This window comes from Bufo bufo, chromosome 11 (genome assembly GCF_905171765.1).
Source record: "Bufo bufo chromosome 11, aBufBuf1.1, whole genome shotgun sequence".
NCBI classification, from domain to species: Eukaryota; Metazoa; Chordata; class Amphibia; order Anura; family Bufonidae; genus Bufo; species Bufo bufo.
In genome coordinates this window covers 103,134,497-103,162,137 of record NC_053399.1, presented here as the reverse complement: position 1 = coordinate 103,162,137, position 27,641 = coordinate 103,134,497, and the positions used below count along the sequence as shown (strand labels likewise).

The following is a 27,641-nucleotide window of genomic DNA, read 5'->3' as shown; positions in this document are numbered from 1 at the left end:
ACCCGTCACTGTGTGTGTGAGGAGACCCGTCACTGTGTGTGTGAGGAGACCCGTCACTGTGTGTGTGAGGAGACCCGTCACTGTGTGTGTGAGGAGACCCGTCACTGTGCGTGTGAGGAGACCCGTCACTGTGCGTGTGAGGAGACCCGTCACTGTGCGTGTGAGGAGACCCGTCACTGTGCGTGTGAGGAGACCCGTCACTGTGCGTGTGAGGAGACCCGTCACTGTGCGTGTGAGGAGACCCGTCACTGTGCGTGTGAGGAGACCCGTCACTGTGCGTGTGAGGAGACCCGTCACTGTGCGTGTGAGGAGACCCGTCACTGTGCGTGTGAGGAGACCCGTCACTGTGCGTGTGAGGAGACCCGTCACTGTGCGTGTGAGGAGACCCGTCACTGTGCGTGTGAGGAGACCCGTCACTGTGCGTGTGAGGAGACCCGTCACTGTGCGTGTGAGGAGACCCGTCACTGTGCGTGTGAGGAGACCCGTCACTGTGCGTGTGAGGAGACCCGTCACTGTGCGTGTGAGGAGACCCGTCACTGTGCGTGTGAGGAGACCCGTCACTGTGCGTGTGAGGAGACCCGTCACTGTGCGTGTGAGGAGACCCGTCACTGTGCGTGTGAGGAGACCCGTCACTGTGCGTGTGAGGAGACTCTGGGTCTCTGTGATGGTACGGTGCCCCCCGGGGCAGCCTCTCAGGGTCTCTGTGATGGTACGGTGCCCCCCGGGGCAGCCTCTCAGGGTCTCTGGGTCTCTGTGATGGTACGGTGCCCCCCGGGGCAGCCTCTCAGGGTCTCTGGGTCTCTGTGATGGTACGGTGCTCCCCGGGGCAGCCTCTCTGGGTCTCTGGGTCTCTGTGATGGTACGGTGCCCCCCGGGGCAGCCTCTCTGGGTCTCTGGGTCTCTGTGATGGTACAGTGCCCCTCGGGGCAGCCTCTCAGGGTCTCTGTGATGGTACAGTGCCCCCCGGGGCAGCCTCTCAGGGTCTCTGGGTCTCTGTGATGGTACAGTGCCCCCCGGGGCAGCCTCTCAGGGTCTCTCTGTACTGCTCTGCACTGGGTGTGGCCCCGTCCTAGTCGGGCCCCGTCCGCTCCTCCAGATGTGAATGAGACACAATCTGCCCCTCCTCGTTGTGCTCTTTCTGGAACTGTAACCCTTTCAGTGCCGGAGTCCCTCACTCGGTCAGGATGTGAGGGGTGGTCCTGAGGGTGGCTGACCTCAGCTGTGTGTGGGGGGGTTACATGTTATCATACTGACTAATACCCAGAGGCTCATCATAACCCCCATCTTTTCTCTCTTTCAGATGAGGGTAGTCCTGCGTCTCTGCAGACCCCACACTGGGAGGTGGTTCCGGAGCTGAGCTGTGACGGGCGCCCGCTGACCCTGGATGATGTCCTTCAGGTGGGCCTCTCCTCATCCCACCTGTATCAGCGGACCACCCTTCTGCTGATGACCCCCTTGTTGGAGATCTGCTCCATCGGCCAGACAGTAACCATGTCATTTTAGTATCTGTGCCACAGGATCAGCACCCCCATCATCCTTCATAGTGGCAATAGTGTCATGTCTGTCCCTGTAGTGAAGGAGCTCATATCAGGAGAGATTTGAAGTGTCAAGTAGGTGGTGGTGGGGTCCGGAGTGGAGATTGGGAGTTGTAGTGGGCAGTGTCCTCCTTGATTCCCTTTATCTGGTGCAGTGTTCATCCTGAGCTTGCTGGTTCACACAGAGTGTGGTGATGCAGCGGTTCTGGGCGGAGCTGTCTCCCAGTATTACAGGTGAGGTGGTGACCAGGCTCCTCCCCCTCGTCTTCTGTCGGTGTTGCACGGCCCTGGAAGGAATGAGACGCTTCCTCCTCTCCCCGTGGCCGGGGGTTTCACAGACATGTCAGCTTCACAGGGAGGGGTTCCTTCCTCCTGCACCCTGGAACAATGATGGGGGATGGGCGTGCGGGTACACCCACCTCTCACTTCCTAATCCTCTGTGCTGCACATATCTTCCACGTCTCTGCTCCTCTGAGCCCCAGGAGCGGCCTGGCTCTGTCCACAATCTACAAGGTGGGGTGTACAGTGCCGCCCAGTATGTGGCCCTAGGGACTGCCGCCCAGAGGACACGTGACCCCTGACATGTAATATGTTCTGGAAGCGTGGAGGTCATGAACACCGCTCATCTACTGGACGCTGGGGGCCTGTAGACACGTGTGTTACAGTGCAGGCAAGATAGACCCCTGGATGTGGACGGGCCCCCCCCCCCCCCCCCCCCGGATGTATCTGTGGACGGGGCCCCCCCCCCCCGGATGTATCTGTGGACGGGGCCCCCCCCCGGATGTATCTGTGGACGGGGTCCCCCCCCGGATGTATCTGTGGACGGGGTCCCCCCCCCCGGATGTATCTGTGGACGGGGTCCCCCCCCCCGGATGTATCTGTGGACGGGGTCCCCCCCCCGGATGTATCTGTGGACGGGGTCCCCCCCCCGGATATATCTGTGGACGGGGTCCCCCCCCCGGATATATCTGTGGACGGGGTCCCCCCCCCGGATATATCTGTGGACGGGGTCCCCCCCCCCGGATATATCTGTGGACGGGGTCCCCCCCCCGGATATATCTGTGGATGGGGTCCCCCCCCCCCCCCCCCGGATGTATCTGTGGACGGGGCCCCCCCCCGGATGTATCTGTGGACGGGGTCCCCCCCCCCCCCGGATGTATCTGTGGACGGGGTCCCCCCCCCCCCCCCCCCCCCGGATGTATCTGTGGACGGGGTCCCCCCCCCCCCCCGGATGTATCTGTGGACGGGGTCCCCCCCCCGGATGTATCTGTGGACGGGGTCCCCCCCCCCCCCGGATGTATCTGTGGACGGGGTCCCCCCCCCCCCCGGATGTATCTGTGGACGGGGTCCCCCCCCCCCCCGGATGTATCTGTGGACGGGGTCCCCCCCCCCCCGGATATATCTGTGGACGGGGTCCCCCCCCCCCCCCGGATGTATCTGTGGACGGGGTCCCCCCCCCCCCCCCCCCGGATGTATCTGTGGGCGGGGGCCCCCCCCCGGATGTATCTGTGGACGGGGTCCCCCCCCCCCCCCCGGATGTATCTGTGGACGGGGTCCCCCCCCCCCCCCCGGATGTATCTGTGGACGGGGTCCCCCCCCCCCCCGGATGTATCTGTGGACGGGGTCCCCCCCCCCCCCCCCGGATGTATCTGTGGACGGGGTCCCCCCCCCCCCCCCCCCCCCCCGGATGTATCTGTGGACGGGGTCGTCCCCCCCGGATGTATCTGTGGACGGGGTCCCCCCCCCCCGGATGTATCTGTGGACGGGGTCCCCCCCCCCCGGATGTATCTGTGGACGGGGTCCCCCCCCCCGGATGTATCTGTGGACGGGGTCCCCCCCCCCCCGGATGTATCTGTGGACGGGGTCCCCCCCCCCCGGATGTATCTGTGGACGGGGTCCCCCCCCCCGGATGTATCTGTGGACGGGGTCGCCCCCCCCGGATGTATCTGTGGACGGGGTCCCCCCCTCCCCGGATGTATCTGTGGACGGGGTCCCCCCCCCCCCGGATGTATCTGTGGACGGGGTCCCCCCCCCCCCCGGATGTATCTGTGGACGGGGTCCCCCCCCCCGGATGTATCTGTGGACGGGGTCCCCCCCCCCGGATGTATCTGTGGACGGGGTCCCCCCCCCCGGATGTATCTGTGGACGGGGCCCCCCGCCCCCCCCGGATGTATCTGTGGACATTGTCACCTTCAAATAGATGGAAGCTTGTTCCTCCATCTTGGAAATGCTGCAGGCTTCTCACCCGCCCTCTGCAGGCTTCTCACCCGCCCTCTGCAGGCTTCTCACCCGCCCTCTGCAGGCTTCTCACCCGCCCTCTGCAGGCTTCTCACCCGCCCTCTGCAGGCTTCTCACCCGCCCTCTGCAGGCTTCTCACCCGCCCTCTGCAGGCTTCTCACCCGCCCTCTGCAGGCTTCTCACCCGCCCTCTGCAGGCTTCTCACCCGCCCTCTGCAGGCTTCTCACCCGCCCTCTGCAGGCTTCTCACCCGCCCTCTGCAGGCTTCTCACCCGCCCTCTGCAGGCTTCTCACCCGCCCTCTGCAGGCTTCTCACCTGCCCTCCCCCACGTCGCCTTTTTCCCCCGGGCCGCGGCCCGCTCCTTACTCCTCAGTGGTCTGTGTGCACGTGCCTGATCCCTGCCCTGCACCTTCTCTCTCCTGCGGACCCATTCATTTTCAATGGGTCCGGAATGTGCTGTCCGCATTTGTGGATCCGCACCTCCGTTCCGCAATTTTCTATGAGAGTGCCGGCGATGTGAGGTCGGTGTCCGTGTGAATGGACGCTTATACTGCCGCCGATTGCCCTGTGAACGTACGTCGGATAGTCCAAATCTTTTGTTTACCAGCTGCAGATCATGGCTTCTAATAACAATCGGCAAACCACAAGACCGCATCGGGGTGAGCGATGGCTTTAGTGATCACTGCTCCCTGTACTGTGGAGGAGATCGCTGCATGTAAATGTCTCCCCCCGACCATCGCTGGTGGATAATCCCTGATCTGTTGTTCTCCTCAGACTCTTCCTGACCGCCTGCAGCTGAGCCTGGCGCTGGGCACACGGAGCGCCCACATGGATCTGCACCGGAGCCGGTGAGTGCTCACCACACCTGCAGGAGCACATGGGCACTACAGGATGGGAGTTTTCTGCACACAATGATGGGGGTTAGTGTAGCAATGTTTTATTTACACTATGTCCGGAAAGCGTTTCCTCTCGTTCTTTGAGGAGATGGGGGGAAGGGGCAGGCTAGGAAGGTGTCAGGGCTGGGGGGAGGCTAGGAAGGTGTCAGGGAGCGGGGCCTCAGGAAATAGATGTGCTTAGCCCATAGGAAGAGGAATGCAGATGGCGGCTGGATAATGGGCATCACCCTGCCTGTGGCCACAGCGCCCCCTGACTGTGAGCGGGTCAGTCCTGTTCACACATGCTGAGGAGGCATCTCAGGATTATGCTTGCTGTCAGTGAATTTAGTCAGGGGATCAGTTAGTAAGCAGAGATCCTGAAAATGGAAAACAATTAGAAAGTGTCAGAATTTTTCTCTTGGCTCTGCTACATCTGCACATGTATAGAGCCAGTTTGTGTTGTAGTTATAGAGTTTAACTCTTTCCTCACTTTTTCTTCCAGACAGTTACTGCCGGACTTTCACACTGTCAGCTATTACCATCCCGATGGTCGCCGTGTCACAGAACGGAGACCTCATCAGGTAAGAGGAGCCTCGTATGTCCCTCTGTGGGTGCGCGGAGACCTCATCATGTAAGAGGACCCTCGTATGTCCCTCTGTGGGTGCGCGGAGACCTCATCATGTAAGAGGACCCTCGTATGTCCCTCTGTGGGTGCGCGGAGACCTCATCAGGTAAGAGGACCCTCGTATGTCCCTCTGTGGGTGCGCGGAGACCTCATCAGGTAAGGAGACCCTCGTATGTGCCTCTGTGGGTGCGCGGAGACCTCATCATGTAAGAGGACCCTCGTATGTCCCTCTGTGGTGTGCGGAGACCTCATCAGGTAAGAGGACCCTCGTATGTGCCTCTGTGGGTGCGCGGAGACCTCATCATGTAAGAGGACCCTCGTATGTCCCTCTGTGGTGTGCGGAGACCTCATCAGGTAAGAGGACCCTCGTATGTGCCTCTGTGGGTGCGCGGAGACCTCATCATGTAAGAGGACCCTCGTATGTCCCTCTGTGGGTGCGCGGAGACCTCATCATGTAAGAGGACCCTCGTATGTCCCTCTGTGGGTGCGCGGAGACCTCATCAGGTAAGAGGACCCTCGTATGTCTCTCTGTGGGTGCGCGGAGACCTCATCAGGTAAGGAGACCCTCGTATGTGCCTCTGTGGGTGCGCGGAGACCTCATCATGTAAGAGGACCCTCGTATGTCCCTCTGTGGTGTGCGGAGACCTCATCAGGTAAGAGGACCCTCGTATGTGCCTCTGTGGGTGCGCGGAGACCTCATCATGTAAGAGGACCCTCGTATGTCCCTCTGTGGTGTGCGGAGACCTCATCAGGTAAGAGGACCCTCGTATGTGCCTCTGTGGGTGCGCGGAGACCTCATCATGTAAGAGGACCCTCGTATGTCCCTCTGTGGGTGCGCGGAGACCTCATCATGTAAGAGGACCCTCGTATGTCCCTCTGTGGGTGCGCGGAAACCTCATCAGGTAAGAGGACCCTCGTATGTCTCTCTGTGGGTGCGCGGAGACCTCATCAGGTAAGGAGACCCTCGTATGTGCCTCTGTGGGTGCGCGGAGACCTCATCATGTAAGAGGACCCTCGTATGTCCCTCTGTGGGTGCGCGGAGACCTCATCAGGTAAGAGGACCCTCGTATGTGCCTCTGTGGGTGCGCGGAGACCTCATCATGTAAGAGGACCCTCGTATGTCCCTCTGTGGTGTGCGGAGACCTCATCAGGTAAGAGGACCCTCGTATGTCCCTCTGTGGGTGCGCGGAGACCTCATCAGGTAAGAGGAGCCTCGTATGTCTCTCTGTGGGTGCGCGGAGACCTCATCATGTAAGAGGACCCTCGTATGTCCCTCTGTGGGTGCGCGGAGACCTCATCAGGTAAGAGGACCTTCGTATGTCTCTCTGTGGGTGCGCGGAGACCTCATCATGTAAGAGGACCCTCGTATGTCCCTCTGTGGGTGCTCGGAGACCTCATCATGTAAGAGGACCCTCGTATGTCCCTCTGGGGTGTGCGGAGACCTCATCAGGTAAGAGGACCCTCGTATGTCCCTCTGGGTGCGCGGAGACCTCATCATGTAAGAGGACCCTCGTATGTCTCTCTGTGGGTGCGCGGAGACCTCATCAGGTAAGAGGAGCCTCGTATGTCCCTCTGTGGGTGCGCGGAGACCTCATCATGTAAGAGGACCCTCGTATGTCCCTCTGTGGGTGCGCGGAGACCTCATCATGTAAGAGGACCCTCGTATGTCCCTCTGGGGTGTGCGGAGACCTCATCAGGTAAGGAGACCCTCGTATGTGCCTCTGTGGGTGCGCGGAGACCTCATCATGTAAGAGGACCCTCGTATGTCCCTCTGTGGTGTGCGGAGACCTCATCAGGTAAGAGGACCCTCGTATGTCTCTGTGGGTGCGCGGAGACCTCATCATGTAAGAGGACCCTCGTATGTCTCTCTGTGGGTGCGCGGAGACCTCATCAGGTAAGGGGACCCTCGTATGTCTCTCTGTGGGTGCGCGGAGACCTCATCAGGTAAGAGGAGCCTCGTATGTCCCTGTGGGTGTGCGCGGAGACCTCATCATGTAAGGGGAACCCTCGTATGTCTCTCTGTGGGTGCACGGAGACCTCATCAGGTAAGAGGACCCTCGTATGTCCCTCTGTGCGTGCGCGGAGACCTCATCATGTAAGGGGACCCTTGTATGTCCCTCTGTGGGTGCGCGGAGACCTCATCATGTAAGGGGACCCTCGTATGTCCCTCTGTGGGTGCGCGGAGACCTCATCATGTAAGGGGACCCTTGTATGTCCCTCTGTGTGTGTGCGGAGACCTCATCAGGTAAGAGGACCCTCGTATGTCCCTCTGGGGTGTGCGGAGACCTCATCATGTAAGAGGACCCTCGTATGTCCCTCTGGGGTGTGCGGAGACCTCATCAGGTAAGAGGACCCTCGTATGTCCCTCTGTGGGTGCGCGGAGACCTCATCAGGTAAGAGGACCCTCGTATGTCCCTGTGGGTGCGCGGAGACCTCATCATGTAAGGGGACCCTCGTATGTCCCTCTGTGGGTGCGCGGAGACCTCATCATGTAAGGGGACCCTTGTATGTCCCTCTGTGGGTGCGCGGAGACCTCATCAGGTAAGGAGACCCTCGTATGTCTCTCTGTGGGTGCGCGGAGACCTCATCAGGTAAGGGGACCCTCGTATGTCCCTCTGTGTGTGCTCGGAGACCTCATCATGTAAGGGGACCCTCGTATGTCCCTCTGTGGGTGCGCGGAGACCTCATCATGTAAGGGGACCCTCGTATGTGCCTCTGTGGGTGTGCAGAGACCTCATCAGGTAAGGGGACCCTCGTATGTCCCTCTGTGGGTGCGCGGAGACCTCATCAGGTAAGGGGACCCTCATATTTTTCGCCCATGGTTGCGAGGATCTGGACGTCCATTGTGGTGCAGGGGGTCCTTCCCACGTGCACCACAATCTAAGAGGTGATACGACCACCCACTCCTGGGCTGTACTTTCTTTCCCATCATTGTGATTGGTTGCTGTGCTTTAGATGGGCGGACGGCGCCTTTACTCTGATTTCTGTTTCTCCAGGTGAACTGTTACTACCACGGGACTCTGGTGGGACGCGATGGCCCCTGGAGCGACCTCAGCCTGTGCTCCGGCCTCAGGTATTCCACCATCTGCCCTGTCTGAGACACTTGTGTGCTGGCAGTGGGAGTATCGGGGGTCTTCAGGAGACGTCTGCTCTCCCCTGTATATACAGGATGATGTGTGAGAGTCAGTGCCCCCCATATAATACAGTCCTCGTATGTCCTGGATTGGTAATGTGGGGGTCTTCAGGAGACGTCTGCTCTCCCCCTGTATATACAGGATGATGTGTGAGAGTCAGTGCCCCCCATATAATACAGTCCTCGCATGTCCTGGATTGGTAATGTGGGGGTCTTCAGGAGACGTCTGCTCTCCCCCTGTATATACAGGATGATGTGTGAGAGTCAGTGCCCCCCATATAATACAGTCCTCGTATGTCCTGGATTGGTAATGTGGGGGTCTTCAGGAGACGTCTGCTCTCCCCCTGTATATACAGGATGATGTGTGAGAGTCAGTGCCCCCCATATAATACAGTCCTCGCATGTCCTGGATTGGTAATGTGGGGGTCTTCAGGAGACGTCTGCTCTCCCCCTGTATATACAGGATGATGTGTGAGAGTCAGTGCCCCCCATATAATACAGTCCTCGTATGTCCTGGATTGGTAATGTGGGGGTCTTCAGGAGACGTCTGCTCTCCCCCTGTATATACAGGATGATGTGTGAGAGTCAGTGCCCCCCATATAATACAGTCCTCGTATGTCCTGGATTGGTAATGTGGGGGTCTTCAGGAGACGTCTGCTCTCCCCTGTATATACAGGATGATGTGTGAGAGTCAGTGCCCCCCATATAATACAGTCCTCGTATGTCCTGGATTGGTAATGTGGGGGTCTTCAGGAGACGTCTGCTCTCCCCCTGTATATACAGGATGATGTGTGAGAGTCAGTGCCCCCCATATAATACAGTCCTCGTATGTCCTGGATTGGTAATGTGGGGGTCTTCAGGAGACGTCTGCTCTCCTCTGTATATACAGGATGATGTGTGAGAGTCAGTGCCCCCCATATAATACAGTCCTCGTATGTCCTGGATTGGTAATGTGGGGGTCTTCAGGAGACGTCTGCTCTCCCCCTGTATATACAGGATGATGTGTGAGAGTCAGTGCCCCCCATATAATACAGTCCTCGTATGTCCTGGATTGGTAATGTGGGGGTCTTCAGGAGACGTCTGCTCTCCTCTGTATATACAGGATGATGTGTGAGAGTCAGTGCCCCCCATATAATACAGTCCTCGTATATCCTGGATTGGTAATGTGGGGGTCTTCAGGAGACGTCTGCTCTCCCCTGTATATACAGGATGATGTGTGAGAGTCAGTGCCCCCCATATAATACAGTCCTCGTATGTCCTGGATTGGTAATGTGGGGGTCTTCAGGAGACGTCTGCTCTCCCCCTGTATATACAGGATGATGTGTGAGAGTCAGTGCCCCCCATATAATACAGTCCTCGTATGTCCTGGATTGGTAATGTGGGGGTCTTCAGGAGACGTCTGCTCTCCCCCTGTATATACAGGATGATGTGTGAGAGTCAGTGCCCCCCATATAATACAGTCCTCGTATGTCCTGGATTGGTAATGTGGGGGTCTTCAGGAGACGTCTGCTCTCCCCCTGTATATACAGGATGATGTGTGAGAGTCAGTGCCCCCCATATAATACAGTCCTCGCATGTCCTGGATTGGTAATGTGGGGGTCTTCAGGAGACGTCTGCTCTCCCCCTGTATATACAGGATGATGTGTGAGAGTCAGTGCCCCCCATATAATACAGTCCTCGTATGTCCTGGATTGGTAATGTGGGGGTCTTCAGGAGACGTCTGCTCTCCCCCTGTATATACAGGATGATGTGTGAGAGTCAGTGCCCCCCATATAATACAGGCCTCGTATGTCCTGGATTGGTAATGTGGGGGTCTTCAGGAGACGTCTGCTCTCCCCCTGTATATACAGGATGATGTGTGAGAGTCAGTGCCCCCCATATAATACAGTCCTCGTATGTCCTGGATTGGTAATGTGGGGGTCTTCAGGAGACGTCTGCTCTCCCCCTGTATATACAGGATGATGTGTGAGAGTCAGTGCCCCCCATATAATACAGTCCTCGTATGTCCTGGATTGGTAATGTGGGGGTCTTCAGGAGACGTCTGCTCTCCCCCTGTATATACAGGATGATGTGTGAGAGTCAGTGCCCCCCATATAATACAGTCCTCGCATGTCCTGGATTGGTAATGTGGGGGTCTTCAGGAGACGTCTGCTCTCCCCCTGTATATACAGGATGATGTGTGAGAGTCAGTGCCCCCCATATAATACAGTCCTCGTATGTCCTGGATTGGTAATGTGGGGGTCTTCAGGAGACGTCTGCTCTCCCCTGTATATACAGGATGATGTGTGAGAGTCAGTGCCCCCCATATAATACAGTCCTCGTATGTCCTGGATTGGTAATGTGGGGGTCTTCAGGAGACGTCTGCTCTCCCCCTGTATATACAGGATGATGTGTGAGAGTCAGTGCCCCCCATATAATACAGTCCTCGTATGTCCTGGATTGGTAATGTGGGGTCTTCAGGAGACGTCTGCTCTCCTCTGTATATACAGGATGATGTGTGAGAGTCAGTGCCCCCCATATAATACAGTCCTCGCATGTCCTGGATTGGTAATGTGGGGGTCTTCAGGAGACGTCTGCTCTCCCCCTGTATATACAGGATGATGTGTGAGAGTCAGTGCCCCCCATATAATACAGTCCTCGTATGTCCTGGATTGGTAATGTGGGGGTCTTCAGGAGACGTCTGCTCTCCCCCTGTATATACAGGATGATGTGTGAGAGTCAGTGCCCCCCATATAATACAGTCCTCGTATGTCCTGGATTGGTAATGTGGGGGTCTTCAGGAGACATCTGCTCTCCCCTGTATATACAGGATGATGTGTGAGAGTCAGTGCCCCCCATATAATACAGTCCTCGTATGTCCTGGATTGGTAATGTGGGGGTCTTCAGGAGACGTCTGCTCTCCCCCTGTATATACAGGATGATGTGTGAGAGTCAGTGCCCCCCATATAATACAGTCCTCGTATGTCCTGGATTGGTAATGTGGGGGTCTTCAGGAGACGTCTGCTCTCCCCCTGTATATACAGGATGATGTATGAGAGTCAGTGCCCCCCATATAATACAGTCCTCGTATGTCCTGGATTGGTAATGTGGGGGTCTTCAGGAGACGTCTGCTCTCCCCCTGTATATACAGGATGATGTGTGAGAGTCAGTGCCCCCCATATAATACAGTCCTCGCATGTCCTGGATTGGTAATGTGGGGGTCTTCAGGAGACGTCTGCTCTCCCCTGTATATACAGGATGATGTGTGAGAGTCAGTGCCCCCCATATAATACAGTCCTCGTATGTCCTGGATTGGTAATGTGGGGGTCTTCAGGAGACGTCTGCTCCACCCACCATCCCCCGCCCTGTATGTACAGGCTCACAGCCCCCCATGTAATACAATCCTACTTGTCTAGGGGTCTGTGTACATCACTTGTAGCGCTGTCTCCTCTCTCCAGGGGGACCGTCATCCTGCCTGCGGAGCAGTGGTTCAGCATTGAGCCAGCCCAGGGGACCCGCTCCCACAAACACATAGTGCGCCTCATCATCGAGAAAAAGAACATCACGCGTGAGACGCACGAGGAAGATACAGCTGTGAACAAGAGACCCGGGAGAGTGCTGCTCAGCTTATCCGATGAGAGTGCACGTCCACACCGGGTGAGGGGCAGTCTACTGGGGTCCAGGGTAGCACGACCACATGAGGGTCTAATGATTTGTGTCCCCACAGGTGGAAAGTGAGGTGAAGTACGTGGAACTGGTAATGGTGGCCGATAATAGTGAGGTGAGTGTGAACGGTCTGTTCTTACACTGTGTAGTGAGGTGAGTGTGAACGGTCACATATCACCACTGTCTGTTCTTATACTGTGTAGTGAGGTGAGTGTGAACGGGCACATATCACCACTGTCTGTTCTTATACTGTGTAGTGAGGTGAGTGTGAACGGTCACATATCATCACTGTCTGTTCTTACACTGTGTAGTGAGGTGAGTGTGAACGGTCACATATCACCACTGTCTGTTCTTATACTGTGTAGTGAGGTGAGTGTGAACGGTCACATATCATCACTGTCTGTTCTTATACTGTGTAGTGAGGTGAGTGTGAACGGTCACATATCATCACTGTCTGTTCTTATACTGTGTAGTGAGGTGAGTGTGAACGGCCACATATCATCACTGTCTGTTCTTATACTGTGTAGTGAGTGTGAACGGTCACATATCAGCACTGTCTGTTCTTATACTGTGTAGTGAGGTGAGTGTGAACGGCCACATATCATCACTGTCTGTTCTTATACTGTGTAGTGAGGTGAGTGTGAACGGTCACATATCACCACTGTCTGTTCTTATACTGTGTAGTGAGGTGAGTGTGAACGGTCACATATCATCACTGTCTGTTCTTACACTGTGTAGTGAGGTGAGTGTGAACGGTCACATATCATCACTGTCTGTTCTTATACTGTGTAGTGAGGTGAGTGTGAACGGCCACATATCACCACTGTCTGTTCTTATACTGTGTAGTGAGGTGAGTGTGAACGGTCACATATCACCACTGTCTGTTCTTACACTGTGTAGTGAGGTGAGTGTGAACGGCCACATATCTCCACTGTCTGTTCTTATACTGTGTAGTGAGGTGAGTGTGAACGGCCACATATCACCACTGTCTGTTCTTATACTGTGTAGTGAGGTGAGTGTGAACGGCCACATATCATCACTGTCTGTTCTTATACTGTGTAGTGAGGTGAGTGTGAACGGTCACATATCACCACTGTCTGTTCTTATACTGTGTAGTGAGGTGAGTGTGAACGGTCACATATCATCACTGTCTGTTCTTATACTGTGTAGTGAGGTGAGTGTGAACGGTCACATATCATCACTGTCTGTTCTTATACTGTGTAGTGAGGTGAGTGTGAACGGCCACATATCATCACTGTCTGTTCTTATACTGTGTAGTGAGTGTGAACGGTCACATATCAGCACTGTCTGTTCTTATACTGTGTAGTGAGGTGAGTGTGAACGGCCACATATCATCACTGTCTGTTCTTATACTGTGTAGTGAGGTGAGTGTGAACGGTCACATATCACCACTGTCTGTTCTTATACTGTGTAGTGAGGTGAGTGTGAACGGTCACATATCACCACTGTCTGTTCTTATACTGTGTAGTGAGGTGAGTGTGAACGGTCACATATCATCACTGTCTGTTCTTACACTGTGTAGTGAGGTGAGTGTGAACGGTCACATATCATCACTGTCTGTTCTTATACTGTGTAGTGAGGTGAGTGTGAACGGCCACATATCACCACTGTCTGTTCTTATACTGTGTAGTGAGGTGAGTGTGAACGGTCACATATCACCACTGTCTGTTCTTACACTGTGTAGTGAGGTGAGTGTGAACGGCCACATATCTCCACTGTCTGTTCTTATACTGTGTAGTGAGGTGAGTGTGAACGGCCACATATCACCACTGTCTGTTCTTATACTGTGTAGTGAGGTGAGTGTGAACGGTCACATATCACCACTGTCTGTTCTTATACTGTGTAGTGAGTGTGAACGGTCACATATCTCCACTGTCTGTTCTTATACTGTGTAGTGAGGTGAGTGTGAACGGTCACATATCACCACTGTCTGTTCTTATACTGTTTAGTGAGGTGAGTGTGAACGGTCACATATCATCACTGTCTGTTCTTATACTGTGTAGTGAGGTGAGTGTGAACGGTCACATATCACTACTGTCTGTTCTTATACTGTGTAGTGAGTGTGAACGGTCACATATCACCACTGTCTGTTCTTATACTGTGTAGTGAGGTGAGTGTGAACGGCCACATATCATCACTGTCTGTTCTTATACTGTGTAGTGAGGTGAGTGTGAACGGCCACATATCATCACTGTCTGTTCTTACACTGTGTAGTGAGGTGAGTGTGAACGGTCACATATCACCACTGTCTGTTCTTACACTGTGTAGTGAGGTGAGTGTGAACGGTCACATATCACCACTGTCTGTTCTTACACTGTGTAGTGAGGTGAGTGTGAACGGCCACATATCATCACTGTCTGTTCTTATACTGTGTAGTGAGGTAAGTGTGAACGGTCACATATCATCACTGTCTGTTCTTATACTGTGTAGTGAGGTGAGTGTGAACGGTCACATATCACCACTGTCTGTTCTTATACTGTGTAGTGAGGTGAGTGTGAACGGTCACATATCACCACTGTCTGTTCTTATACTGTGTAGTGAGGTGAGTGTGAACGGCCACATATCACCACTGTCTGTTCTTATACTGTGTAGTGAGTGTGAACGGTCACATATCATCACTGTCTGTTCTTATACTATGTAGTGAGTGTGAACGGTCACATATCACCACTGTCTGTTCTTACACTGTGTAGTGAGGTGAGTGTGAACGGCCACATATCACCACTGTCTGTTCTTATACTGTGTAGTGAGGTGAGTGTGAACGGTCACATATCATCACTGTCTGTTCTTATACTGTGTAGTGAGGTGAGTGTGAACGGTCACATATCACCACTGTCTGTTCTTATACTGTGTAGTGAGGTGAGTGTGAACGGTCACATATCACCACTGTCTGTTCTTATACTGTGTAGTGAGGTGAGTGTGAACGGTCACATATCACCACTGTCTGTTCTTATACTGTGTAGTGAGGTGAGTGTGAACGGTCACATATCACCACTGTCTGTTCTTATACTGTGTAGTGAGGTGAGTGTGAACGGTCACATATCACCACTGTCTGTTCTTATACTGTATAGTGAGGTGAGTGTGAACGGTCACATATCAGCACTGTCTGTTCTTACACTGTGTAGTGAGGTGAGTGTGAACGGTCACATATCACCACTGTCTGTTCTTATACTATGTAGTGAGTGTGAGTGTGAACGGCCACATATCATCACTGTCTGTTCTTATACTGTGTAGTGAGTGTGAACGGTCACATATCACCACTGTCTGTTCTTATACTGTGTAGTGAGGTGAGTGTGAACGGTCACATATCATCACTGTCTGTTCTTATACTGTGTAGTGAGGTGAGTGTGAACGGTCACATATCACCACTGTCTGTTCTTATACTGTGTAGTGAGGTGAGTGTGAACGGTCACATATCATCACTGTCTGTTCTTATACTGTGTAGTGAGGTGAGTGTGAACGGTCACATATCACCACTGTCTGTTCTTATACTGTGTAGTGAGGTGAGTGTGAACGGCCACATATCACCACTGTCTGTTCTTATACTGTGTAGTGAGTGTGAACGGTCACATATCATCACTGTCTGTTCTTATACTGTGTAGTGAGGTGAGTGTGAACGGTCACATATCTCCACTGTCTGTTCTTACACTGTGTAGTGAGGTGAGTGTGAACGGTCACATATCACTATTGTCTGTTCTTATACTGTGTAGTGAGTGTGAACGGTCACATATCATTACTGTCTGTTCTTACACTGTGTAGTGAGGTGAGTGTGAACGGTCACATATCACCACTGTCTGTTCTTATACTGTGTAGTGAGGTGAGTGTGAACGGTCACATATCACTATTGTCTGTTCTTATACTGTGTAGTGAGTGTGAACGGTCACATATCATTACTGTCTGTTCTTACACTGTGTAGTGAGGTGAGTGTGAACGGTCACATATCACCACTGTCTGTTCTTATACTGTGTAGTGAGGTGAGTGTGAACGGTCACATATCATCACTGTCTGTTCTTATACTATGTAGTGAGTGTGAACGGTCACATATCACCACTGTCTGTTCTTACACTGTGTAGTGAGGTGAGTGTGAACGGCCACATATCACCACTGTCTGTTCTTATACTGTGTAGTGAGGTGAGTGTGAACGGTCACATATCACCACTGTCTGTTCTTATACTGTGTAGTGAGGTGAGTGTGAACGGTCACATATCACCACTGTCTGTTCTTATACTGTGTAGTGAGGTGAGTGTGAACGGTCACATATCACCACTGTCTGTTCTTATACTGTGTAGTGAGGTGAGTGTGAACGGTCACATATCACCACTGTCTGTTCTTATACTGTATAGTGAGGTGAGTGTGAACGGTCACATATCAGCACTGTCTGTTCTTACACTGTGTAGTGAGGTGAGTGTGAACGGTCACATATCATCACTGTCTGTTCTTATACTGTGTAGTGAGGTGAGTGTGAACGGTCACATATCACCACTGTCTGTTCTTATACTATGTAGTGAGTGTGAGTGTGAACGGTCACATATCATCACTGTCTGTTCTTATACTGTGTAGTGAGGTGAGTGTGAACGGTCACATATCACCACTGTCTGTTCTTATACTGTGTAGTGAGGTGAGTGTGAACGGCCACATATCACCACTGTCTGTTCTTATACTGTGTAGTGAGGTGAGTGTGAATGGTCACATATCACCACTGTCTGTTCTTATACTGTGTAGTGAGGTGAGTGTGAACGGTCACATATCAGCACTGTCTGTTCTTACACTGTGTAGTGAGGTGAGTGTGAACGGTCACATATCATCACTGTCTGTTCTTATACTGTGTAGTGAGGTGAGTGTGAACGGTCACATATCACCACTGTCTGTTCTTATACTATGTAGTGAGTGTGAGTGTGAACGGCCACATATCATCACTGTCTGTTCTTATACTGTGTAGTGAGTGTGAACGGTCACATATCACCACTGTCTGTTCTTATACTGTGTAGTGAGGTGAGTGTGAACGGTCACATATCATCACTGTCTGTTCTTATACTGTGTAGTGAGGTGAGTGTGAACGGTCACATATCACCACTGTCTGTTCTTATACTGTGTAGTGAGGTGAGTGTGAACGGTCACATATCATCACTGTCTGTTCTTATACTGTGTAGTGAGGTGAGTGTGAACGGTCACATATCATCACTGTCTGTTCTTATACTGTGTAGTGAGGTGAGTGTGAACGGTCACATATCATCACTGTCTGTTCTTATACTGTGTAGTGAGGTGAGTGTGAACGGCCACATATCATCACTGTCTGTTCTTATACTGTGTAGTGAGGTGAGTGTGAACGGTCACATATCACCACTGTCTGTTCTTATACTGTGTAGTGAGGTGAGTGTGAACGGTCACATATCTCCACTGTCTGTTCTTATACTGTGTAGTGAGGTGAGTGTGAACGGTCACATATCACCACTGTCTGTTCTTATACTGTGTAGTGAGGTAAGTGTGAACGGTCACATATCTCCACTGTCTGTTCTTATACTGTGTAGTGAGGTGAGTGTGAACGGTCACATATCTCCACTGTCTGTTCTTACACTGTGTAGTGAGTGTGAACGGTCACATATCACCACTGTCTGTTCTTATACTGTGTAGTGAGTGTGAACGGTCACATATCACCACTGTCTGTTCTTATACTGTGTAGTGAGGTGAGTGTGAACGGTCACATATCTCCACTGTCTGTTTTTGTAGTTCACCATGCTTCACCAGGATTTGAGGGGCCTCCATGTCAGGATGATGGAGATCGCCAACAGGGTGGATGCTGTGAGTAGCCAAATATACTACATCATTTAATATATCTGTGCACCCCATGGTCTCTCCTCCTCTGTACCCGTCACTCCTGTGCACCCCATGGTCTCTCCTCCTCTGTACCCGTCACTCCTGTGCACCCCATGGTCTCTTCTCCCCTGTACCCGTCACTCCTGTGCACCCCATGGTCTCTCCTCCCCTGTACCCGTCACTCCTGTGCACCCCATGGTCTCTCCTCCCCTGTACCCGTCACTCCTGTGCACCCCATGGTCTCTCCTCCCCTGTACCCGTCACTCCTGTGCACCCCATGGTCTCTCCTCCCCTGTACCCGTCACTCCTGTGCACCCCATGGTCTCTCCTCCCCTGTACCCGTCACTCCTGTGCACCCCATGGTCTCTCCTCCCCTGTACCCGTCACTCCTGTGCACCCCATGGTCTCTCCTCCCCTGTACCCGTCACTCCTGTGCACCCCATGGTCTCTCCTCCCCTGTACCCGTCACTCCTGTGCACCCCATGGTCTCTCCTCCTCTGTACCCGTCTCTCCTGTGCACCCCAGAGTCTCTTCTCCTTTGTATTTACGATTCCTGTGTCTCCCATGCTGTGAGACTCCATTATGACGTCACTTCTCCTCTCCCAGTTTTACCGCACGCTGAATCTCCGGGTGGTGCTGGTCATGGTGGAGGTCTGGAGCCAGAAGGACCTGATCTCAGTCAGTGAAGATCCCGCTGAGACTCTGAACAGGTTCCTGGCCTGGAGAGAGAAGGATCTGGTCCGCCGAGTACATCATGATAACGCTCAGCTCCTAACGTATGTGTCTCTCCTGCGTGTGACCACGAGGTGACGTGGGGTCCGCATATTAACTCTTTATGTCTCTGCAGGGGGGTGACATTTAAAGACTCTTCTGTTGGCATGGCCACAATCAACTCTATGTGCACGGTGGATCGCTCTGGAGGGGTCACAAGGGTAAGTGATGATCTGAAGGGGATCTACATGATCCTGTCTGGCTGCGGCCCCTCCTGTCACTCTGCTCCCTCTGTACAGGATCACTCTGTGAGCGTTCTAGCTGTGGCGTCCACAATGGCACATGAACTGGGGCACAATCTGGGCTTGAATCACGATGTCGGAGACGGGACGTGCGGGCAGCCAAAGATGGGAAAACAGTGGATAATGGCGCAGTCCACAGGGTGAGTGTCAGGGGGTGAGGCGCTGCCATCAGCCAGGGCATGGGCAGTGCTCCTGATGGGTGTGATTTCTTTGCCAGGTTTATGCCGGGCCTGGAGTTCAGTAACTGCAGCAGGAAAGACCTGATCTCCAGTCTGCGCCAAGGAGGAGGCCTCTGCCTGTATAACCTGCCCAGCCCGGGCAGCCTGTACGGGAGGGCCACATGTGGAAACTTGCTGGTGGAGAAAGGGGAGCAGTGTGACTGCGGCCTGCTGCAGGTGAGGAGGGGGCATCGGGGCTGCTGCAGGTGAGGTGTGAGCAAGGGTGCAGGTCGGGAGGAGCAGAGGTTCAGGGTCAGGAGGAGCAGGGGTGGAGGGTCGGGAGGAGCAGGGGTGCAGGGGGGGAGGTTTGGGAGGAGCAGGGGTGGAGGATCGGGAGGAGCAGGGGTGGAGGATCGGGAGGAGCAGGGGTGGAGGATCGGGAGGAGCAGGGGTGGAGGATCGGGAGGAGCAGGGGTGGAGGATCGGGAGGAGCAGGGGTGGAGGATCGGGAGGAGCAGGGGTGGAGGGTCCGGAGGAGCAGGGGTTCAGGGTCAGGAGGAGCAGGGGTGGAGGGTCGGGAGGCTCAGGGGTGCAGGGTCGGGAGGAGCAGAGGTGGAGGGTCGGGAGGAGCAGGGGTGGAGGGTCGGGAGCAGAAGGATTGGAGGTCAGGAGGTGCAGGTCGGGAGGAGCAGAGGTGCAGGGTCGGGAGGAGCAGGGGTGGAGGGTCGGGAGGAGCAGGTGTCGGGAGGAGAAGGATTGGAGGTCAGGAGGTGCAGGTCGGGAGGAGCAGGGGTGGAGGGTCGGGAGGAGCAGGGGTGGAGGGTCGGGAGGAGCAGGTGTCGGGAGGAGAAGGATTGGAGGTCAGGAGGTGCAGGTCGGGAGGAGCAGGGGTGGAGGGTCGGGAGGAGCAGGGGTGGAGGGTCGGGAGGAGCAGGGGTGGAGGGTCGGGAGGAGCAGGGGTGGAGGGTCGGGAGGGTCGGGAGGAGCAGAGGAGCAGGGGTGGAGGAGCAGAGGTGGAGGGTCTGCAGGAGCAGGGGTGGAGGGTCTGGAGGAGCAAGGGTGGAGGAGCAGAGGTGGAGGGTCGGGAGGAGCAGGGGTGGAGGGTCGGGAGGCTCAGGGGTGCAGGGTCGGGAGGCTCGGGTGCAGGGTCGGGAGGAGCAGAGGTGGAGGGTCGGGAGGAGAAGGATTGGTGGTCAGGAGGTGCAGGTCGGGAGGAGCAGAGGTGCAGGGTCGGGAGGAGCAGAGGTGAAGAGTCGGGAGGAGCAGGGGTGGAGGGTCGGGAGGAGCAGGGGTGGAGGGTCGGGAGGAGAAGGATTGGAGGTCAGGAGGTGCAGGTCGGGAGGAGCAGGGGTGGAGGATTGGGAGGAGCAGGGGTGGAGGGTTGGGAGGAGCAGGGGTGGAGGGTTGGGAGGAGCAGGGGTGCAGGGTCTGTAGGAGCAGGGTCTGTAGGAGCAGGGGTGGAGGGTCGGAAGGAGCAGGGGTGGAGGGTCGGGAGGAGCAGGGGTGGAGGGTCTGCAGGAGCAGGGGTGGAGGGTCTGGAGGAGCAAGGGCGGAGCAGGGTGGAGGAGCAGAGGTGGAGGGTCTGGCGGAGCAGGGGTGGAGGGTCTGGTGGAGCAGGGTGGAGGAGCAGGGGTGGAGGGTCGGGAGGAGCAGAGGTGCAGGGGTGGAGGAGCAGAGGTGGAGGGTCTGCAGGAGCAGGGGTGGAGGGTCTGGAGGAGCAGGGGTGGAGGGTCTGGTGGAGGAGCAGGGGTGGAGGGTCGGGAGGAGCAGGGGTGGAGTGTCGGGAGGAGCAGGGGTGCAGGTCGGGATGAGCAGGGGGGGAGGTTTGGGAGGCTCAGGGGTGCAGGTCGGGAGGAGCAGGGGTGGAGGATTGGGAGGAGCAGGGGTGGAGGGTCCGGAGGAGCAGGGGTGGAGGGTCCGGAGGAGCAGGGGTGGAGGGTCCGGAGGAGCAGGGGTGGAGGGTCCGGAGAAACAGGGGTTCAGGGTCGGGAGGAGCAGGGGTGGAGGGTTGGGAGGCTCAGGGGTGCAGGGTCGGGAGGCTCAGGGGTGCAGGGTCGGGAGGAGCAGAGGTGCAGGGTCGGGAGGAGCAGGGGTGGAGGGTCGGGAGGAGAAGGATTGGAGGTCAGGAGGTGCAGGTCGGGAGGAGCAGAGGTGCAGGGTTGTGAGGAGCAGATGTGGAGGGTCGGGAGGAGCAGGGGTGGAGAGTCGGGAGGAGCAGGGTCGGGAGGAGAAGGATTGGAGGTCAGGAGGTGCAGGTCGGGAGGAGCAGGGGTGGAGGGTCCGGAGGAGCAGGGGTGGAGGGTCCGGAGGAGCAGGGGTGCAGGGTCCGGAGGAGCAGGGGTGCAGGGTCCGGAGGAGCAGGGGTTCAAGGTCGGGAGGAGCAGGGGTGCAGGGTCAGGAGGAGCAGGGGTGGAGGAGCAGAGGTGCAGAGGTGGAGGGTCTGGTGGAGCAGGGTGGAGGAGCAGGGGTGGAGGGTCGGGAGGAGCAGGTGTCGGGAGGAGAAGGATTGGAGGTCGGGAGGTGCAGGTCGGGAGGAGCAGGGGTGCAGGTCGGGAGGAGCAGGGGTGGAGGGTTGGGAGGAGCAGGGGTGGAGGGTTGGGAGGAGCAGGGGTGGAGGGTTGGGAGGAGCAGGGGTGGAGGGTTGGGAGGAGCAGGGGTGCAGGGTTGGGAGGTGCAGGGTCTGTAGGAGCAGGGGTGCAGGGTCGGAAGGAGCAGGGGTGGAGGGTCGGGAGGAGCAGGGGTGGAGGGTCGGGAGGAGCAGAGGTGCAGGGTCAGGAGGAGCAGGGGTGGAGGAGCAGAGGTGCAGAGGTGGAGGGTCTGGTGGAGCAGGGTGGAGGAGCAGGGGTGGAGGGTCCGGAGGAGCAGGGGTGGAGGGTCCGGAGAAACAGGGGTTCAGGGTCGGGAGGAGCAGGGGTGGAGGGTCGGGAGGCTCAGGGGTGCAGGGTTGGGAGGCTCAGGGGTGCAGGGTCGGGAGGAGCAGAGGTGCAGGGTCGGGAGGAGCAGGGGTGGAGGGTCGGGAGGAGAAGGATTGGAGGTCAGGAGGTGCAGGTCGGGAGGAGCAGAGGTGCAGGGTTGTGAGGAGCAGATGTGGAGGGTCGGGAGGAGCAGGGGTGGAGAGTCGGGAGGAGCAGGGTCGGGAGGAGAAGGATTGGAGGTCAGGAGGTGCAGGTCGGGAGGAGCAGGGGTGGAGGGTCCGGAGGAGCAGGGGTGGAGGGTCCGGAGGAGCAGGGGTGGAGGGTCGGGAGGAGCAGGGGTGGAGGGTCGGGAGGAGCAGGGGTGGAGGGTCGGGAGGAGCAGAGGTGCAGGGTCAGGAGGAGCAGGGGTGGAGGAGCAGAGGTGCAGAGGTGGAGGGTCTGGTGGAGCAGGGTGGAGGAGCAGGGGTGGAGGGTCGGGAGGAGCAGGTGTCGGGAGGAGAAGGATTGGAGGTCAGGAGGTGCAGGTCGGGAGGAGCAGGGGTGCAGGTCGGGAGGAGCAGGGGTGGAGGATTGGGAGGAGCAGGGGTGGAGGGTTGGGAGGAGCAGGGGTGGAGGGTTGGGAGGAGCAGGGGTGGAGGGTTGGGAGGAGCAGGGGTGGAGGGTTGGGAGGAGCAGGGGTGCAGGGTCGGGAGGAGCAGGGGTGCAGGGTCGGAAGGAGCAGGGGTGGAGGGTCGGGAGGAGCAGGGGTGGAGGGTCGGGAGGAGCAGAGGTGCAGGGTCAGGAGGAGCAGGGGTGGAGGAGCAGAGGTGGAGGGTCTGGTGGAGCAGGGTGGAGGAGCAGGGGTGGAGGGTCGGGAGGAGCAGGGGTGGAGGGTCGGGAGGAGCAGGGGTGCAGGTCGGGATGAGCAGGGGGGGAGGTTTGGGAGGCGCAGGGGTGGAGGGTCCGGAGGAGCAGGGGTGGAGGGTCCGGAGGAGCAGGGGTGCAGGGTCCGGAGGAGCAGGGGTTCAAGGTCGGGAGGAGCAGGGGTGCAGGGTCGGGAGGAGCAGGGGTGCAGGGTCGGGAGGAGCAGGGGTGCAGGGTCGGGAGGAGCAGGGGTGGAGGGTCGGGAGGAGCAGGGGTGGAGGGTCGGGAGGAGCAGGGGTGCAGGGTCGGGAGGAGCAGGGGTGGAGGGTCGGGAGGAGCAGGGGTGGAGGGTCGGGAGGAGCAGGGGTGCAGGGTCGGGAGGAGCAGAGGTGCAGGGGTGGAGGGTCTGCAGGAGCAGGGGTGGAGGGTCTGGAGGAGCAAGGGCGGAGCAGGGTGGAGGGTCTGGCGGAGCAGGGGTGGAGGGTCTGGCGGAGCAGGGGTGGAGGGTCTGGCGGAGCAGGGTGGAGGAGCAGGGGTGGAGGGTCTGGCGGAGCAGGGGTGGAGGGTCTGGCGGAGCAGGGTGGAGGAGCAGGGGTGGAGGGTCGGGCGGAGCAGGGGTGGAGGGTCTGGCGGAGCAGGGTGGAGGAGCAGAGGTGCAGGTCCAGTGGATCTGTCCACAATGGGAACAGCCCCTCCATGACTCCTGTTCTGCAGTCGTAGACGCTGCGCCTGAAGAGTCCTGTTTCTCCGTCTTCAGGAGGTGCTGTCCTTTTCTACCGAGCGGCATTGCCATGTGCTTTCAGTGTGGTTTGGGGGGCATTCAGTGTAATGGAATGAATGTTCTAATATGGCTGAAGCGGCTGTCACTTGCCGCTCTGGTGTCCCCCACTCCATGCTGCTTACCATTCCTTTACCCGCAGGAGTGCTTGGATCCTTGCTGTAATGCCAGCAGCTGCCAGCTGATGCCCGGGGCTGAGTGCGCCTCAGATGGGTTGTGTTGTGAGCAGTGTAAGGTAAGTCATGCTGCTCTCTGCTCTGGTTATTGCCATGTTCCTTGTGGTGACGGTCCTGACGCTGCTCTCCGCAGGTAAAGTCCCCCGGGACATTATGTCGGCAGCCTTTGGGGGAGTGTGATCTCCCGGAGTACTGCAATGGAGTGTCTCCTCACTGCCCCGCCAATGTCTACCTGCAGAATGGGGAGCCCTGTGAAAGCGGGCATGCACACTGCTACCAAGGAGAATGCCGGACCCTCCAGAAACAGTGCCTCGACATATGGGGTCCTGGTAAGCCACAGGACGTGGGGGCACAAGGCCAGTGCGCAGAGGGATGTGGGCGGGGGTGCCAGATCCTCCAGAAACAGTGCCAAGACATGGTAGGCCATAGGACATGGGGTCACAAGACCAGTGACCGGGGGGGATGTGGGCAGTATTGCCGGATCCTCCAGAAACAGTTCCAAGACGTATGGCGCCCTGGTAGGTCACAGGACAGGGGGGACAAGGCCAGTGAGCGGCAGGGTGTGGGCGGGCATGCCGGATCCTCCAAAAGCAGTGCCACGACATATGGGGTCCTGGTAAGCCACCGTACATGGGGGCATGAGGCCAGTTGGCTGGGGTGCCGGACCCTCCAGAAACAGTACCAAGACGTATGGGGTCCTGGTAGGTGACAGGACAGGGGGGACAAGGCCAGTGAGCGGCAGGGTGTGGGCGGGCGTGCCGGATCCTCCAAAAGCAGTGCCACGACATATGGGGTCCTGGTAAGCCACCGTACATGGGGGCATGAGGCAAGTGGGCGGAGGGGTGTGGCTGGGCGTGCCGGACCCTCCAGAAACAGTGCCAAGACGTATGGGGTCCTGGTAAGCCACCGTACATGGGGGCATGAGGCCAGTGGGCGGGGGTGCCGGACCCTCCAGAAACAGTACCAAGACGTATGGGGTCCTGGTAGGTCACAGGACAGGGGGGACAAGGCCAGTGAGCGGCAGGGTGTGGGCGGGCGTGCCGGATCCTCCAAAAGCAGTGCCACGACATATGGGGTCCTGGTAAGCCACCGTACATGGGGGCATGAGGCCAGTGGGCGGAGGGGTGTGGCTGGGCGTGCCGGATCCTCCAGAAACAGTGCCAAGACGTATGGGGTCCTGGTAAGCCACCGTACATGGGGGCATGAGGCAAGTGGGCGGAGGGGTGTGGCTGGGCGTGCCGGATCCTCCAGAAACAGTGCCAAGACGTATGGGGTCCTGGTAAGCCACCGTACATGGGGGCATGAGGCCAGTGGGCGGGGGTGCCGGACCCTCCAGAAACAGTGCCAAGACGTATGGGGTCCTGGTGGATATGAGGTCAGTGGGCGGGTGGGTCTTGGAGCTCCAGGGGGCTACCAGAGATGAATTTGCAGCATGCTCCTGCAGCCCTCACCTTTCTTCTCCCGCAGGGTCTTCTCCAGCACCGGATTCCTGTTTTGCTAAAGTGAACGTGAGAGGAGACAAATATGGAAACTGTGGACGAGCGACAAACGGCTCCTACCTGCCCTGCGGCCCCAGGTACCCCGGCATAGGAGCGCAGGCTGTAAGTGCGCGTTGTGCCAATCGATACCGGGATTTTATATTTTTTACCGATACTAGGCTGTGCTACTGCGTCAGCGCGCACCATGTTATGTGCCGCTGCTGCCACCAATGACAAGTGAGAGGAGGGGCTGTGACCACTGCTGCCACCAATGACAAGTGAGAGGAGGGGCTGTGACCACTGCTGCCACCAATGACAAGTGAGAGGAGGGGCTGTGACCACTGCTGCCACCAATGACAAGTGAGGGGAGGGGCTGGACCACTGCTGCCACCAATGACAAGTGAGAGGAGGGGCTGTGACCACTGCTGCCACCAATGACAAGTGAGAGGAGGGGCTGTGACCACTGCTGCCACCAATGACAAGTGAGAGGAGGGGAGGGGCTGTGACCACTGCTGCCACCAATGACAAGTGAGAGTAGGGGAGGGGCTGTGACCACTGCTGCCACCAATGACAAGTGAGGGGAGGGGCTGTGACCACTGCTGCCACCAATGACAAGTGAGAGGAGGGGCTGTGACCACTGCTGCCACCAATGACAAGTGAGGGGAGGGGCTGGACCACTGCTGCCACCAATGACAAGTGAGAGGAGGGGCTGTGACCACTGCTGCCACCAATGACAAGTGAGAGGAGGGGCTGTGACCACTGCTGCCACCAATGACAAGTGAGAGGAGGGGAGGGGCTGTGACCACTGCTGCCACCAATGACAAGTGAGAGTAGGGGAGGGGCTGTGACCACTGCTGCCACCAATGACAAGTGAGGGGAGGGGCTGTGACCACTGCTGCCACCAATGACAAGTGAGAGGAGGGGCTGTGACCACTGCTGCCACCAATGACAAGTGAGAGGAGGGGAGGGGCTGTGACCACTGCTGCCACCAATGACAAGTGAGAGGAGGGGAGGGGCTGTGACCACTGCTGCCACCAATGACAAGTGAGAGGAGGGGAGGGGCTGTGACCACTGCTGCCACCAATGACAAGTGAGAGGAGGGGAGGGGCTGTGACCAATGCTGCCACCAATGACAAGTGAGAGTAGGGGAGGGGCTGTGACCACTGCTGCCACCAATGACAAGTGAGAGGAGGGGAGGGGCTGTGACCACTGCTGCCACCAATGACAAGTGAGAGGAGAGGAGGGGCTGTGACCACTGCTGCCACCAATGACAAGTGAGAGGAGGGGAGGGGCTGTGACCACTGCTGCCACCAATGACAAGTGAGAGGAGGGGAGGGGCTGTGACCACTGCTGCCACCAATGACAAGTGAGAGGAGGGGAGGGGCTGTGACCACTGCTGCCACCAATGACAAGTGAGAGGAGGGGCTGTGACCACTGCTGCCACCAATGACAAGTGAGGGGAGGGGCTGTGACCACTGCTGCCACCAATGACAAGTGAGGGGAGGGGCTGGACCACTGCTGCCACCAATGACAAGTGAGAGGAGGGGCTGTGACCACTGCTGCCACCAATGACAAGTGAGGGGAGGGGCTGGACCACTGCTGCCACCAATGACAAGTGAGAGGAGGGGCTGTGACTAGGGTTGTCCCGATACCGATACTAGTATCGGTATCGGGACCGATTCCGAGTTTTCTCGGCGGTACTCAGCCGCCGATACCCCGCCCCGATACATAAATAGAATACTATGGGCGTAACTATGGGCGGGGCCCGGTGCAGTCACTGTACTCTTACACCGGGCCCCGCCGCTCACCGAAGTATTTATAAACGTGAATCCTTATCCTGTTGTTAAGTTGAACTAACGCTGCCCTCTCCCATGTTCCCCTGTATCCCCCTGTATCCCCACAGCACTTACTTAAGCTTCCATAGCAGGCAGAGCAGACGGCAGCAGTAACGTCACTCACTGACGTCGAGCGTCTGCTCCGACCACTTTATGAGTGAAGCAGGCGGAGCAGGCGCGCGACGTCAGTGAGTGACGTTACTGGTGCCGTCCGCTCTGCCTGCTATGGAAGCTTAAGTAAGTGCTGTGGGGATACAGGGGGATACAGGGGAACATGGGAGAGGGCAGCGTTAGTTCAACTTAACAACAGGATAAGGATTCACGTTTATAAATACTTCGGTGAGCGGCGGGGCCCGGTGTATTGGGGGACACTGTTATGAGGGGGATCTGTGGATGACATATAGCAGTGTCATCCACAGATCCTCCCCATAACAGTTCCATCCACAGATCCCCCACCAAATAACAATGCCATCCTCAGATCCCCCCACCCCATAACAATGCCATCCACAGATATCCCACCCCATAACAGTGCCATCCACAGATCCCCATAACAGTGCCATCC

The 27,641-nt window shown here is 56.9% G+C and overlaps 1 protein-coding gene across 10 annotated transcripts in view; it reads left to right on the top strand.

Moving 5' to 3' along the window:
* Positions 1 to 27,641, top strand: part of ADAM15 (ADAM metallopeptidase domain 15) — a 60,265-nt gene that overhangs the window by 7,847 nt on the left and 24,777 nt on the right. For 9 of the 10 annotated variants that reach the window (XR_005774890.1, XR_005774891.1, XR_005774892.1 and 6 more), the window contains exons 2-15: positions 1,301 to 1,398; positions 4,548 to 4,621; positions 5,151 to 5,229; positions 8,270 to 8,346; positions 11,844 to 12,042; positions 12,113 to 12,166; positions 17,797 to 17,868; positions 18,490 to 18,659; positions 18,731 to 18,815; positions 18,894 to 19,036; positions 19,114 to 19,291; positions 23,733 to 23,825; positions 23,900 to 24,095; positions 25,234 to 25,342. Coding sequence is in view for 7 of the 10 variants with exons in the window: in XM_040412503.1 (XP_040268437.1) it covers positions 1,301 to 1,398; positions 4,548 to 4,621; positions 5,151 to 5,229; positions 8,270 to 8,346; positions 11,844 to 12,042; positions 12,113 to 12,166; positions 17,797 to 17,868; positions 18,490 to 18,659; positions 18,731 to 18,815; positions 18,894 to 19,036; positions 19,114 to 19,291; positions 23,733 to 23,825; positions 23,900 to 24,095; positions 25,234 to 25,342 (1,627 nt within the window). In the remaining 3 variants the exon portion in view is untranslated. Of the gene's footprint in view, positions 1 to 1,300; positions 1,399 to 2,076; positions 2,206 to 4,547; positions 4,622 to 5,150; positions 5,230 to 8,269; positions 8,347 to 11,843; positions 12,043 to 12,112; positions 12,167 to 17,796; positions 17,869 to 18,489; positions 18,660 to 18,730; positions 18,816 to 18,893; positions 19,037 to 19,113; positions 19,292 to 23,732; positions 23,826 to 23,899; positions 24,096 to 25,233; positions 25,343 to 27,641 lie in introns of those variants that run through there. The other variant, XM_040412502.1, reaches the window with a different exon arrangement.